We start from the raw sequence: 16,144 nt of genomic DNA, 5'->3' as shown, positions 1-16,144 counted from the left end.
GTTGCCCAGGCTGGTCTCGAACTCCTGGACTCAGGCAATTCTCTCACCTTGGCCTCCCAAAGTGCTGGGATCACATGCTTGAGCCACTGCACCTGGCAATTTTATGTATTTATTTTGGTTACAGGGTTTTTCTCAGTTGCTCAGGCTGGAGTGCACTGATGCAATCATAGCTCACTGCAGCTTCAAACTCCTGGGCTTAAGCAGTCCTCCCACCTCAGCCTCCCAAGTAACTAGAACTACAGGCACACTACTGTGCCCATCTAATTTTTTTCTTTTTTGTAGAGACAAAGTCTTCCTATGTTGCCCAGGCTGGTCTCGAACCCATGAGCTCAGGCTGTTATCTCACCTCGGCCTCCCAAAGTGCTGGGATTACAGGCGTGAGCCACCATGCCCAGCCCTCTCTGGGGACTTTGAAGGAACTTACCTAGAAGGTTCCTGTGAGGATTCAGTGTGTGGCTAGCAAGAAGCAGGCCATTCTGGGTGCCAGGCACTTAGGAAGCACCTTCCATTCTGCAGGATCATTTCATATCCATATGGGGCATATTCCTGGGTCATAAACAAACAGCCTTTGGAGTTGAGTGCTGTTAGGTCCAGAGCAGCCTCTTGAGGATTCAGACCCTGCTCTGTCTGGCTCTGGCCTGCAGTGTGGGGTTTCCCCAGGAGGCCAGGGAGAGCAGGTGAAGTCAGATTCCTCTGTAATCCATAATGCCTTCCCTTGGAGGATAATCCTCTTGGGTAGCAGAGCCCTGAAAGGTTTGAAAAGCAGGGAGGGGAGGAGGAAACTAAGCTGCTGGAGCCCATCTGCTGGTCGGGATATATTGCTGGCCATCAGCAGCACCATGCAGGGGTCTGAGCGCCACCCTAGTCCAGGGCACCTTCACCTCCCACCTTCTGCTCAGTGAGGACAGGAAAGCTCTTATCTGTTGAGTGCATGAGACCAAGGATGGCTCAGTTCAACATGAGATTCAGGGAAACCCGTGCAACTTTGCAAAAAATAATAATAATGATTTTTTTTCTTCCTTTTAAAATTATACAAAGAGGCCGGGCATGGTGACTCATGCCTGTAATTCAAGCACTTTGGGAGGCTGAGGTGAGAGGATTGCCTGAGCCCAGGGGTTCGAGACCAGCCTGGGCAACTTAGGGAGACCTCATCTCTATAATAAATTTTTAAAAATTAGCCAGCTGTGGCGGTGCACGCCTGTAGTTCCAACTACTTGGAAGACTGAGGTGGAAGGATCGCCAGAGCCCAGCAGGTCGAGGCTACAGTGGCCGTAAGTATGCCACTGCACTCCAGCCTGGGTGACAAAGTGAGACTCCGGTTCAAAAAATGAAACTAAGCCGGGCTTGGTGGCTCAGCCTGTAATCCCGCGCCTTGGGAGGCTGAGGTGAGAGGATTGCCTGAGCCCTCGGGTTCAAGATCAGCCTGGGCAACTTGGTGAGACCTCATCTCTACAATAATCCAAAAAATTAGTTGGGCGTGGTGGCACATTCCTGTAGTTCCAGCTACTTGGAAGGTTGAGGTGGAAGGATCGCCTGAGCCCAGCAGATCAAGGCTGTGGTGGCCATGAGTGTGCCACTGCACTCCTCCAGCCTGGGTGACAGAGACTCCAACTCAAAAAAATATATATTTTAATAACTGGTTGGTTGGGCACACGGGCTCATGCCTGTAATCCCAGAACTTTGGGAAGCCAAGACAAGAGGATTGCTTGAGTTCAGAAGTTCAAGACTGACCTGGACAACACAGTGAGACATCGTCTCTACAAAAAAACAAAAAAATTAGCCTGGTGTGGAGGCACACATCTATAATCCCAGCTACTAGGGAGGCTGAAGCAGGAGGATCACCTAAGGCCAGGAGGTCAAGGCTGCGGTAAGCCGTGATTCTCATGCCACTGCACTCCACCCTGGGAGACAAGGTGAGACCCTGACTCAAAAACATAATAATAACAACAATAACAACAACAACAACTGGCACCTGATTCTAAGTCCCATGAAGACAGGAACCAGGTTCAACCTATTTGCTGCTGTGCCTCCAGTTTTCAGCAAGGTGCCCAGCACATAGTAGGTACTCAATAAGCATTTGTTGAATGTATGAATGAAAGGTCCTCTCTGGAAAGAGGAATTTTGGCCCATTTCAAAAGTTATCTTTGATGACTTTGTATTCCCTGCTTTCTTCTCCAATGATCATGTACTCTTTGTGCAATTTTATTTTATTTTATTATTATTATTTTTTTTGAGTTGGAGTCTCACTCTGTTGCTCAGACTGGAGTATAGTGGCCGTTCCCGACCACCGCAGCCTCGACCTGCTGGGCTCCGGCAATCCTTCCACCTCAGCCTTCCAAGTAGCTGGAGTTACAGGCATGCGCTACCACACCCGGCTGATTTTTTGATTTATTGTAGAGATGAGCTCTTTCTGCCCAGGTGGGTCTCGAACCCGCGGGCTCAGGCAATCCACTCACCTCAGCCTCCCAAAGGCGCGGGATTACAGGCTGAGCCACCGAGCCCGGCTTATTTTATTTTTATTTATTTATTTTTTGTTTTTGTTTTTTTGAGTTGGAGTCTCGCTCTGTTGCCCAGACTGGAGTGCAGTGGCACACTCCTGGCCACCGCAGCCTCAACCTGCTGGGCTCCGGCGATCCTTCCACCTCAGCCTTCCAAGTAGCTGGAACTACAGGTGTGCGCTACCACACCCGGCTAAATTTTGATTTTTTATTGTAGAAATGAGGTCTCACCAAGTTGCCCAGGTGGGTCTCGTGCCAGCCACCGTGCCTGGCCAGTTATTAACATGATACCAAGCAAGTGGTCTGGGTATGGGACCTGCTTTGATGACGTCTAGTGACCTCTGAACTGAGCTCTAGAGGACTGAGGGGATGAGCCCTCCCAGCCAGGGGGAGGGGTCAGAGTCCAGAGTCCCCCAGGCTCGATCCTGTGCTTATGGGGGAAGTGTTGGGTTTGAGGTCGCAGAGGCCAGCAGGGCTGGTCAGCTAGGCCTCACCCCCGAGATTTCCAGCCATACCAGAGGCTCCTCCCCCTCAGGAGGCTTTAACCTCACATTGACCTTCTAACATGTGTAAGACAAGAGATGGCATGTGCTTGGCAGCCATTCCAGGCTGGGGTCTGGGCTTGGGAAGAGTATGGGGCATGGATTGCTGTCAGCTGTGGGGGCGGCGTGACAGCATCTCTGATGTGCCCTGCATGGTACATTTCCACTCGCCCGACCCCTGCCCATCAATGACCAGGGCTTGGAGTCAGGCCCTCTGATCCCCGAGGAGACAGAGACCCTGGCCTACGTAGTTGTCACAGTTCATCCCGCCGTGTCATCTTCGGGGCCTTGTGCTTTGAGATCAGATACCCTCCTCCCCCGTCTCTTCTGACATTTGTCCAGTGGCAGCTCTGCTCCCTGAGAGTCTGGGTTTGAGGTCACCGGACTAGACAGAGGCCCGCCCTCAAAGGGTTCACCACCTGACATGGGAGCCATACAGTACTCAAAGGCTGGGGTCAAGGAAGGCTTCCAAGAGGCAGGGACTCAAGTGAAGGTTGTGTCAAGTTTAGCCGAGTGGAGAGCAGATGGGAAGGGTGTTCCAGGCAGAGGGACTGCACAAAGAAGGCTTGCAGGCAGAACTGCCAGGGAGGGTCCCAGCCAGGTGTGAGGCGGTTCCCCAGAGGGAGGCGCATGGAGGCCAGAGAGCCTCACACAGTGGAGACCGTCATGTCTCCCCAGCCTCTGACCCTTGACCCTCACTGCAGGAGGAGCCCCCTCTGTCTCCTGGGAACAGCCCACAACCCTGTCTGCTGGAGATTGATGGGTAAATGCCTCTTCCTTGATGCCTGAGTGGATAACCCAAGGCCTATTTTCTGTACTGTTTCTGCGAAGTCCTTAGTCGGATTTAGCTTCCTTTCCCTCCACCTTCCAAGTAATCTGTTTCAGAGGAAACCCAAACCAAGACCCCACCCACAGAGTTTGAAGTCAATACTGAGGACAGTGAGAGCCATTGAGGGGCTTTTCCTCAGAATGATTTGTAAGGTCATTCTGACCATGACCTGGAGGTTAGATTGGTGAGGGCGGGAGGTGGTGGGTGGCCTTGTTTCCAGACCCTGGCTGCTGCCGTCCACTGCTGTAGGTGCTTTCTGTGTTCAGATGCCAGGCTGAGCAGTGGATGCTCGTCTTCTCATTGAATCTCACAAAAGCCATAGGATATAGAGGTTCCATCTTTTTTTTTGAGTTGGAGCCTCACTCCTTGTCACCCAGGCAGAGCGCAGTGGCATGTTCACAGCCACCTCAGCGTCAACCTGCTGAGGCAGTCCTTCTACCTCAGCCTTCCAAGTAGCTGAAACTACAGACACGCTACCATGCCCAGCTAGTTTTTGTGATTTATTGTAGAGATGAGGTCTCACCAAGTTGTCCAGGCCGGTCCTGAACCCCCATGCTCAGGCAGTCCTCTCGCCTCAGCCTCCCAAAGTGCTGGGACTACAGGCTGGGCCATGCAGCCGGCCAGAGGTTCCATCTTGTAGATGAGGAAGCTGAGTCTCAGAGAGACACCCGACTGTGATCACACAGCTGGAGATCCAGGCACCATAAGGTGGGCCTTTAAGCCTCAGTGCAGGTAAGTGTCTTGCAGTAACCTCAGTTTCCCCGCCCCCACGCAGGTAAGTTCGAGGACAGAGAGGACCACGTGCCCAAGTTGGAGCAGATAAATAGCACCAGGATCCTGAGCAGCCAGAACTTCACCCTCACCAGGAAGGAGCTTCTGAGCGCAGAGCTGCTGTTGCTGGAGGCCTTCGGCTGGAACCTATGCCTGCCCACGCCTGCCCATTTCCTGGACTACTACCTCTTGGCCTCTGTCAGCCACAAGGACCACCACTGCCACACCTGGTCGACCACCTGCCCCCGCAAGACCAAAGAGTGCCTCAAGGAGTATGCTCACTACTTCCTAGAGGTCACCCTGCAAGGTAACATTGGGGCCCAGCAGTAGCACCTCCCACCCCTTCTCCACCCACCCAGGGGCGGGGTCAGGCGGCTCTGAGGGTCATGTCCATCCAGAGACTCCTGCTCCTTGGCTGGGGCCTGGGCATTCAGACCACTGTTGCATTTCAAGGAACTGGCGAAGAGGGCAGGGATGCGTCCGGTGTTACCAATAGCATGTAAAAGAGAAATGGCCGCTTAGATACGGGCAACCAGTGCCCTACAGACTCCCAGGTCACCTGGTAGTTTTTCTCTTGATAACCCGGAACATTGCCAATGATTTGAATAGCACAGATTTACAGGTAGGTCATTCCCAAAGAGTTGTCATCTTATAGATAAGATGGGAATGGGAAATTATGTTTACATCTGCTTTAGCAATAAAAGTTATCCTGGGCCAGGTATAGTGGCTCATACCTGTAATCTCAGCACTCTGGGACGCGGAGGCAGGAGGATTGCTTGAGCCCAGCGCATGCCCCTTGAGACCTGCCAGGCCAACATAGTGAGACCATGTTTCTACAAGAAAATAAAAAAATTAACCAGGCATGGTGGTATGTGCCTGTAATCTCAGCTACACAGGTAGCTGAGGCAGAAGGATCACCTGAGCCCAGGCAAGGCTGCAGGAAACTGTGAGCATGCCATGGCACTCCCATCTAAAAGCCACAAACCAAAATGAGTATGAGTGATATTATCAATAACAGTGATACCCAGCATTAATTGAGCACTTACTGTGTGCCAGGCATCTTGCTTCAGTGCTTTGCATACATTATCTCATTTGAACTTCACCATAGCCCTACACAAACATTTTTATTCCCATTTTACAAATGAGGAAATTGATGCATAGGAGGAAAAATAGTTTCAAGGTCATTGCTAAGATTTTTTCTCTTTGTTTCTTTTTTTTTAGAGACAGGGTCTCAATGTATTGTCCAGGCTGGTCTTGAACAATACTCCAGCCTGGGTGATAGAGTGAGTCTTGACTCAAAAAAGGAAGGAAAGAAAGAAATCTCAGTCTGAGAGTCAAGGTTAAGATTTTAAAATGGAACATCACAATTTCTAATTTTCAGTCCTATTCGAGGGCAGCAATAAATAGTCATTGAAACAATTCATTTGTCTACTCATTCTCTGGGGGGGTGGGAGTCTGAGGGGAGGTGTTGCTGACTTCCTCTGTGATTCTTCTTAGATCATATATTCTATAAATTCCCGCCCTCTGTGGTCGCTGCAGCCTGCGTGGGGGCCTCCAGGATTTGCCTGCAGCTGCCGCCCTATTGGACCAGAGACCTGCAAAGGATCTCGAACTATTCCCTGGAGCATCTCAGCATGTGTATTGAAATCCTTCTAGTGTAAGCTCCTCTCCTGAACTCTGTTTTTGAAATATGGATATTCTGCTTGCCCTTGAGGGCCCGCTCAAGGTTGCGGGTAATTTCCTGAGTGTGGGGCTTATGGTGGTTCCCCCAGCTAAAGGGTAACAGGTAAAGTGGGCTGTGGCGACTCCTCATAGAAGTGGGGCTTGGAGAGTCTTCCTATTTCGGGGTGCTTTGGGTTTGCATTTTTAAGTTTAGGGAACAAGGGAGAGGAGGGCTGTGTGTACCTCCTTTGAATGCCAGGGCTCTTTGATCTAAGTCCAATGTCGTCTTGTGGATAATCACATTGAAGAACTCTCATCATTAGCTACTTTTCTCAAACATGACCACAAAGCTGACCTCGTAGCCAGTTAAGCCCAGAGTGACTACCCATGATCACCACAGCCTCTTCAGAAGGATCCCTGGCAATCTTAGGCAGAAAGCATTCAGTATATCAGAAAAGCCGCTTACAGGCATCCTGGAGCCAACACCAGGAAACTGCCACTGTGGCAAAAGATCCCTGTAGTGACTACAGGGAGACAGGCAGACAGGACAGAGCTGCTCCCAGGGGCCATTCCCATTCCAGTCCTCATCCACCCAACAGGTAGAGGCATATCCTGGGTGCTGGCCTGACTGACCAGGGGACTGCACAGGCAAAGCGAAGGCCCTTCAGTCCCTGAAGAACCTCCTCTTAGCTTCCTGATGTGGGAAGCTTTACTGTGGTTACCTTTGTGTCATTCCTTTGGGAGGTCAAGGCAGGAGGATCACTTGAGCCCAGGAGTTTGAGGCTGCAGTACACTATGATTACACCACTGCTCTCTAGCCTGGGTGACAGAGCGAGACTCTAGCTCAAATGAAAAAAAAAAAAAAGGAAAAGAAATGGAATGTCAGTCCTACTTTCTAGACCTAGTTTTAAAATGTGTGCTTTTGGGGTCCCTAAAGCCTGGCCTGACCGTGCTGATTGCCTCTGGATATTCACCCGCCCCTAGATGTTTGGCCACTGGCCAGGCCTCCCCTCTTCATGGATGGCTGTCACTCTGGGATGACCCTTCTCAGATGTCTTGCAGCCTCCGTGGTCTCCTTCCTTACATAAAACTCTTATTGTTTTGTTTTCCCAAAAAGCTTTATGAGGAGTTTTTGAGATGGCAAAAATCTCTGTTCCAGCGAGGTATGGTGGTACATGCCTATAATCCCAACAATCTGAGAGGCCAAGGTGGGAGGATCACTTGAGCATGGGACTTTGAGTCCAGCCTGGGACATAGAAAGACCCTTGTCTCTACAAAATAACTTTTTTTTTTAAATTGGGATCTCACTCTGTCGTCCAGGCTGGAGTCTAGTGGCACACTCACAGCTACTGCAGCCTTGACCAGCTGGGCTCAGGTGATCCTTCTGCCTCCACCTTCCAAGTAGCTGGAACTACAGGCACACACCACCACACCCAGCTAATTTTTTGATTTATTGTAGAGACGAGGACTCACCAAGTTGCCCAGGCTGGTCTTGAACCCCTGGGCTCAGGTTATCCTCCCACTTCCACCTCCCAAATTGCAACAATCACAGGCGTGAGCCTCTGCGCCCAGCCGAAATGACTTTTTAGAAGAAAGAAAGAAAAAAGACTGTTCCACCCCACTTTTCAGATGGAGAAACGTAGATCGCAGGGGGCAACATGCTTGGCCCAGAAGTCCCTGGAAGGCAGAAATTGGGCTTATTCAGTCCCTGGGAACACTCTGGCGCCAGGTGCAGAGAATGCAGGGGTGGGCACAAGCAGATGTGGTCCTTCTTAACAGCCAGGCAGCAACCAGAAATTACCCTCTGGACCGCGAGATAGAGCAGTGCAGGACTGCAGGGACAGCTAGCCTCGTCCAGAAGAGTCAGAAGAAGTTTTCTGTGGGAATTAGCTCCAAGCTGAGATTGAGGCCCAAGTCTAGTTGGGAAATGACTGAAGCCGTGAACAGGCAGCAAGGGCAGACTGGGAAGACCCGCTGGACACAGGGCACACGTGTCTCTTCCAGTCTCACTCAGCAAGGCAGGCAGAGATGCCTTGACCTTTGACCTCCCAGTCTCACCCAGGCCTTCTCCTTCCAGAACGTATGACAACGTCCTCAAGGATGCCGTTGCAGTGAAGAGCCAGGCCTTGGCGATGGTGCCTGGCACGCCCCCTGCTCCCACCCAGGTGCTGTTCCAGCCTCCTGCCTACCCCACCCTTGGCCAGCCAGTGACCACACTGGCACAGTTCCAGAGCCCCGTACAGGACCTGTGCCTGGCCTATCGGAACTCGCTGCAGACCCACCGTTCGGGGAGCCTGCTCTCGGGGGACACGAGCTCCTCCCTCCACACCCCATACCCCACCCTCCAGCCCCTGGATATGTGTCCCATGCCCATCCCTGCGTCCCTCGGCATGCAGATGGCCATTGCAGCCGAGCCCCGGCACTGCCTCGCTGCCACCTATGGAAGCAGTTACTTCAGCGGGAGCCACATGTTCTCCACAGGCTGTTTTGATAGATAGGCCACCAGTGGGCCACACAGGAGAGCCTTGGAGACCCGGGCAGAGGAAGACGACACCGAAAGGGAGAGCTCAGCCAAGCAAGGCACCGGAAGGCGTGTCCGAAGAGCCTTGGTGCCCTTGGACATGGAGGGTTCGTGCTACTTTTAAATAAGACAGACTCAGAGCAAAACATTCAATGACATACCTCACCTAAGAGCATTCCTCTGAGAAACGTCTTCCACTTGTGGCTGGGATATCACGGCATGGCTCAGTCGCCATCCCCTCAATCAGGGGCCCAGTGAGTTAAGAGACCTGATGGAAGGCCAGGAAACTGGGAACTAGTTGCAGACCACTAGTCCGCAGGTGTGTCTGCCTTTTAGCATCAAAGCCTTCTCTACTCCTGGCCAATGGCAGCTAGACCTCTGAAAAAGGAGGGGCAGCCTGGCATATTCTCAGGACCCTGGAAGATGCTGGACTGGGTGCTTGTCTTTCCCTGGCTCCACAGAGGGGCCCATGTGTGTGTTTATGCCCGAGTGTCTACCCAACGAGGCCCAAGGGGCACCTGTCTTGCCTTTGCTGTCCAACCTAACACCCTTTTCGGCCTTTTAGGTGTATCACACGCTACTACTTCCAGAAATGATCTCGCTTTCTGTCCAGTAAGTTGTCTTATTTACATACTGCATCAGGGACTTTTTGATACTTGAAAATCCCTTAGGAGAAAAAGCAGATTTAATTGTCACAACTGCCTGTCTCATGTCAGGGCTGAGTTTTAATCCAGTTTGTTTTGGGTGACAACAGAGCTCCCTCTACATGGCTGGGAAGAACTACTTTTCTCGCCTCCCAGTTCTGGAAGATTCCACGTCTTGGATGCTGCATTCATCTGCAAAACTTCCATAACCACCAAGAAGGGAAAAGGTTGCAGAAAGGAAGACAGAGGTTTTAAACAATCCCTACTCCCTCCCCCACATGCTTCAGGACTTGAGGGTAACCCAGCCTTGGCCTTGAGCATGGCTGATAGTGAAGGATAGCAGCGTGGAATATTTGCTTACTGCCCTGGATTTGGGAAGTGGGGATGAACAGGAGCATATCAGCCCGCCATTGATAGGCTGGCGACCGGCTGCATCGAAAGCCAGCATTGAGGGATCTACAGCAAGAGGGATCTCAGGAAGACTCTTGTGACCATGTGCAATATGTTTTTATTTGAACTTGCAGCTTGTGCTCTGCATGGTGTCTTGATTGGCTTGGGTTGAGAATTGGGAGGTGCAAAGGGCCATGGAAGCAATTTTTGGGTTGTTTATTTGTTTGTTTAATAGAAACTGGGTCTTGCTGTGTCGCCCAGGCTGGTCTCAAACCCCTGGCTTCAAGCTTCGGCCCCCCAAAGTGCGCTTGTTTTTTAAAAAAGAACCCATCCTGGTTTTCTTGGCTCCTGAATAATCCAAGGTATAAAGCTTTTCAGAGCAGATGAAAGTCTCAGCATGAAAACAGGAAGAGAAGCTAAGCTGCCACCTTGTTACACTAGCATAGAAACTACACGTTCGTTTGTTGTTTTTTTTGTTTTTCCTTTGCTAACCTCCTTCTATTTATGTGCAACCAGTTTGAATCCCAAGTTATTGTATCTGTCTGTTCAGGGCTGGGGGCTTGTGAGGGGCCCCTCACAGTCAACCTGGCCCCAGAAAAAGGCATCCCGTAATAAACACATCACCTGTAATGGTCTCTTGGCTCTCTTCCTGGACTCCCCTCTCGGACAAGACCCTCCTTCCCTCTCTCAAATCAGCCCTGGTTGGTGTCTCCTCGAGATGTTGGGGAGGGTGATGTCGAGGGCAGCAGCCAAACTGGCTTTTTTTATTTGAGTCGGGTCTCACTCTGTCACCCAGGCTGAAGTGCAGTGGCACAATCACAGCTCACCACAGTCCTGACCTCCTATGCTCAGGTCATTCTTTCGCCTCAGCCTCTCAAGTAGCTTGCACTACAGGTATGTGCCACCTGGCTAATTTTTTTATTATTTGTTTGTTTATTTTATTTATTTATTTATTTATTTTTTGAGTTGGAGTCTCACTCTGTCACCCAGACTGGAGTGCAGTGGCCGTTCCCGGCCACCGCAGCCTCGACCTGCTGGGCTCCAGCGATCCTTCCGCCTCAGCCTTCCAAGTAGCTGGAACTACAGGCGTGCGCTACCACACCTGGCTAATTTTTGATTTATTGTATAGATGAGATCTCGCCAAGTTGCCCAGGCGGGTCTCGAACCCATGGCCTCAGGCAATCCACTCACCTCAGCCTCCCAAAGCGCTGGGATTCCAGGCTGAGCCAGCAAGCCCGGCTTAATTTTTGTATTTTTTGTAGAGATGAGGTCTCACTACATTGCCCAGGCTGGTCTCAAACCCCTGGGCTCAAACCCCTGGGCTCAAAACCCTGGGCTCAAGCAATCCTCTTGCCTCGCCTCCCAAGGTGCTGGGATCACGAGATTATTTGGAGCTAGGTCCTACCCTCCAAGTGGGAGCTGGGCCTCCCTGCAGATACAGGCTCCCCCACCGCCTCAGTCAGTTTCTCCAGGGAAACAAGCCAACTGGATAAATAGAGATTTATTTTAAGGAATTGGCTCACATGATTGTGAGAGCTGGCAAATCCAAGATTTGTAGGGTAGTGTGGTCTCAGGCCTCCATGGTACAGTTTTGAGGCAAAATTCCTTCTCCAAGAAACCTTGTAAGGCCTTCAACTGATTGGATGAGGCATGCCAACATTATAGCCAACTGATTGTAAATATTCATCACATCTAAAAAATACCTTTACAGTAACATCTAAGACTAGTGTTTGACCAAACTGGGCACCATAGTCTAACCAAGTTGACACATAAAATTAACTATCAGAACCACCTGCTAGCTGTTGGGAGGCAGTTGATCCAACCTCTCTGGACCTCAGTCTTCTCACCTGTTAAACCTGGGGTAAGCCGGGCTCGGTGGCTCAGCCTGTAATCCCACGCCTTTGGGAGGCTGAGGTGAGTGGATTGCCTGAGCCTGTGGCTGAGGGAGTGGATTGCCTGGGCAGCGAGACCTCATCTCTACAATAAATCAAAAAATCAGCCGGGCGTGGTAGCACGTGCCTGTAATTCCGGCTACTTGGAAGGCGGAGGCAGAAGGATCGCCGGAGCCCAGCAGGTCGAGGCTGCGGTGGCCGGGAGCGGCCACTGCACTCCAGTCTGGGCGACAGAGTGAGACTCCAACCCCCAAAAAAAAAAACAAAAATAAAAACCTGGGGTAATTTGCCTTTATAAGGTTCTCATGAAGATTAAGTTACAAGATGCACCTTAAGGCCAGCATTTCCCCAAAAAAGGAGATTATTCTTTTTCTTCAAGCATAAGCTCTACTTTTTGTTAAGATGCACCATCATTTTGTGTCAATGAGAATTTTTTAAAACCTCCCAACTAGGCCGGGCACAATGGCTCAAGCCTGTAATCCCAGCACTTTGGGAGGCCGAGGTGAGAGGATTGCCTGAGTCCAGGGGTTCGAGACCAGCCTGGGCAACTTGGTGAGACCTCATCTCTACAATATATCAAAAAATTAGCCAGATACAGTAGTGCACATCTGTAGTTCCGGCTTCTTGGAAGGCTGAGGCAGAAGAATCACCTGAACTCAGCAGGTCAACACTGGGGCTGTGAGCATGCCACTGCAACCCAGCCTGGGCAGCAGAGTGAGACTCTGACTAAAAAAAAAAAAAGAAAAAGAAACCTCCCAACTAAACCATGAGGCAGTGCTCAAGATTACTGTTGATTATATCTTGCATTCTTTTTTTTCTTTTTCTTTTTCTTTTTTTGAGTGGGAGTCTCGCTCTGTCGCCCAGACTGGAGTGCAGTAGCCGCACCTGGCCACCGCAGCCTCTACCCACTGGGCTCCGGTGATCCTTCCGCCTCAGCCTTCCGAGTAGCCAGAATTACAGGCACGTGCTACCACGCCCGGCTGATTTTTGATTTATTGTAGAGATGAGGTCTTGCCAAGTTGCCCAGGCAGGTCTCGAACCTGCAGGCTTAGGCAATCCACTCACCTCTGCCTCCCAAAGGCACGGTATTACAGGTTGAGCCACCGAGCCCGGCTTATCTTGCATTCTTATTTCAGGAATGTTACAATGTCAAAATATAGAATTAATGGAATATAGCATCAACAATTATGAGAGATGTCAGACTACTCCTCCTGTCCTCTGTGGTGGAGGGCCTCACCCAGGACCAGAATCCTGCCCTCGGCCCACCCAGGTTCCAGCAGGAGAACCGCCCAGAGAGCTGGTGTCACTGTGGGGCTGAGGTCTTTGCTAAGCACAGGTGCCTTCTGTTAGGGCAGGAAGGAGCAGGGACATGGGCTCAGGGTCTGAGGCTGCAGCCCAGGCCCGGGAGGGTGTTTGGGAGCCATGCCTGTTGGCACGTGGCATGTGGGACTAGGAGAGTGCTCAGCACCATGCATGAGCCCAGGAGACACAGGAGGCTCGAAGTTTGTGGGTCCAGAGACAAGGCAGGTCTTGGGTTTACCAAGAGAGCCCACATGACTTTGGGCAGATGTCTCCCTCCTTGGACTTCATTGTCCCCATCTATTACCATGGAGATGGTCAAGTTGATAGGTGGTTTTGAGCTCTAGGGACAGCCTGGGCCACAGAGGCCCTAGCCCCCTGCCCATGTGTCTCTCTTCCACATGTGGGCGCTCCATAGAAGCTAACATTGGTTTCCATGCTGGAGGGTGGCCAGGAAAGTTTCAAAAAGCACAGAGATGGCCTTAGAGGACCTCCCACACCTGGCATCTGGTTGAATCTAGAGGTTTTCATTCCTGAGCAAACTGTGGAGCCAGCTGGAGGGGTGGGGCCCGGAATCTGCATTTTTAGCCAGCTTTTCAGTGATTGGAGTGCAGAATTTCTTTGAAGAAACATCAAAGGATTCAATGTATAGAACCTAATTCCCAAGCTCAGAGAAGAGAGTAAGGAAACAGTATGCCAGTCTGAATATCTGAGCCTCAGTCCTAAACCTCGACTTTGTTCTATACTTAGTACAGCCTTGTTCCATGCAGTCTTCCTTCCTTCCTTCCTTCCTTCCTTCCTTCCTTCCTTCCTTCCTTCCTTCCGAGGTCTTGCCAAGTTGCCCAGGCTGGTCTTGAACCCATGGGCTCAGGCAATCCTCTCACCTCGGCCTCCCAAAGTGCTGGAATTTTGGGCATAAGCCACCACACCTAATGCCATGCATGCAGTATTTCTTTGACCAAGTTGTGTGAAGGGTTGGGACACGCAGACTCCTTTTCCAAGGAGAACTTGCTTCTTTCCAGACGTTGCAAATGCCTAGGTCAGGGTCAGGTTTCCAGGTCCTCCTGCTCTCTGTGTTCAGAGTCTATCTCTCCAAGGCTACTTCTCCTCTCATCCGGAAGTCTTCTCCCATAATCTTTGGGGAATTGGCTCCTTGCCATTTATATAAATGATTCTCTGGCAAGATCCTCTCCTCCGCTTAAGCCCAGGAGATTAAGACCAGCCTAGCCAGCATAGCAAGATCTAGCCTCTACAAAAAATCAGAAAATCAGTCGGGTGTGGTGGTGTGTACCTGTAGCCCCAGCTACTCGGGAGGCTGAGGCAGAAGGTCCCCTGAACTCAGGAGGTCAAAGCTGCAGTGAGCCATGATCATGCCACTGCACTCCAGCTTGAGCATCAGAATGAGACCTCGACGCCCCCAAAAAGTTGATTCTCAACCAGAGTCATTTCTGCCCCCCAGGGGACATTTGGCAATGTCTGGACACATACTTGGTTGTCGCAACTGAGCGGGGAACTAGTGGCATCTAGAGGGTAAAGGTCAAGGGTGCTGCTAAACATTCGACACGGCACAAGGCACCTCCGCTTCCCCACCAGGGCAGAGGATTTCTGGCCTCAAATGACAATAGTCCCGAGGCTGAGAAGCCCCGCTGCAGATCTCAGCTCACAAGCTGCCTTCCAAAGAGGCCTCTGGAATCACCCTGGCTGCTCTCTTATTGCCCTTCTTTTTTTTCTTCATGGTATTAAAACCTTCCAAAATGATCTTATTAATTTGTTTACTTGGTTCGATGACTGTGCCCTAAAACTACCTACTCCCCCAATAGAAGTAGTCCCTGGTAATAGTAGTCACAGCAGCTGACCTAGTATTAAACGCTTACTGTATATCAGACACTTGTTCATGTCTTTTAAGTTTTTTAATTTTTTGAGACAAGGTCTATTTCTGTCATCCAGGCCAGAGTGCAGTGGCACGATCACGGCTCACAGCAGTCTCAACCTCCTTGGCTCTGGTAATCCTTCCACTTCAGCCACCTGAGTAGCTGGGATACAGGCACACACCCCCACACCCGGCTAATTTTTGTCTTACTCTGTTGCCCAGGTTGGTCCAGAACTCCTAGGCTCAAGCAGTCCTCCCTCCTCAGCCTCCCAAAGTGCTGGGATTACAGGCGCACCCGGCCTATGTCATGTCTTATTATCATCGTAGTAGCCCTACAAAGGAGGAAGTATCATTAGCTGTGTGTCACAGGTCTGAAAATGAGGGCATGAGGTGGTGGTTTGCCTAAGAACAACAGCAGTGACGGAAGGAGCCACAGTTCGAATCCAAGCTATCAGATTCTGTCATGGCCTGTGCTGCCCGACTCAGGGCTTTGGGATGCTGGAGGGAAAGGCTCACAGCTATCCCAGCTGCCCCCTGCTCACCTGGCAGGGAAGAGCCCACCAGGATGGAATAATGGTCGTGGGTTCATAAAAGAGTCGCCCAGTGCTTATAGCCCCGCTGGACCGTGTGGCTGCGGAGCCGCTCACCAGCAGACACAGGCCACAGCCCCTGCATCTGCTGCCGGCTAACATGATTTGCAGCTCCATCTGTCTGCCCCCAACATGCTCTGCTCTGGCAGCCCCCTACTCCATCTGGGAAGGGAAAGACCTGGGACCAGGCTTGGGGCCTCCCCAGAGCTTCCCCATGGAGGGAATCCGCCTCTTACTGGCTCCGGCCAACTCCAGGCACCATCCGGCCAGTCACACAGCCTGGAGAGCTGCCCTCCTCCTTGCCGGGAGCCAGCGTTCTTGTATTTCTGGGCAATCCCTGGATCCCAGTGCCCGGAAGAGATTCTTAGCAGCCCTCATTAGCTGGGGCCATTTCCTTAGGAAAGACTCCTGTGGGCTGAAGGAGGTGTCTCAAGTCCAGATGCCCGCCAGGACCAGGGGGGTGCCGTTGGTGTATGAATCCAGCTGGGTGTCTGCAACAGAGTGAGGTAGTGGGGACCATGTTGAATTGTAAAGCCAGTGTCCCCCTAAAAGATACAGTGTCAGCCGGGCTCAGTGGCTCAGCCTATAATCCCATGCCTTTGGGAGGCTGAGGTGAGTGGATTGCCTGAGCCCGCG

At 51.3% G+C, this 16,144-nt stretch overlaps 1 protein-coding gene across 1 annotated transcript in view; it reads left to right on the top strand.

Annotated features, from left to right (window-relative positions):
* CCNJL (cyclin J like) overlaps positions 1-9,204 on the top strand; it is a 62,335-nt gene extending 53,131 nt beyond the window's left edge. The window contains exons 3-5 of the mRNA XM_021717171.1: positions 4,645-4,947; positions 6,138-6,297; positions 8,380-9,204. Coding sequence (XP_021572846.1) covers positions 4,645-4,947; positions 6,138-6,297; positions 8,380-8,800 — 884 coding nt within the window. The 3' untranslated portion in view covers positions 8,801-9,204. The remainder of the gene's footprint in view (positions 1-4,644; positions 4,948-6,137; positions 6,298-8,379) is intronic.
* Positions 9,205-16,144: the final 6,940 nt, after the last annotated feature.

This window comes from Carlito syrichta, unplaced genomic scaffold (assembly GCF_000164805.1).
Source record: "Carlito syrichta isolate Samal-C Ts95f unplaced genomic scaffold, Tarsius_syrichta-2.0.1 Scaffold309435, whole genome shotgun sequence".
NCBI classification, from domain to species: Eukaryota; Metazoa; Chordata; class Mammalia; order Primates; family Tarsiidae; genus Carlito; species Carlito syrichta.
The sequence above is the reverse complement of the archived record's forward strand: the minus strand, read 5'-3'. Positions and strand labels throughout refer to the sequence as shown.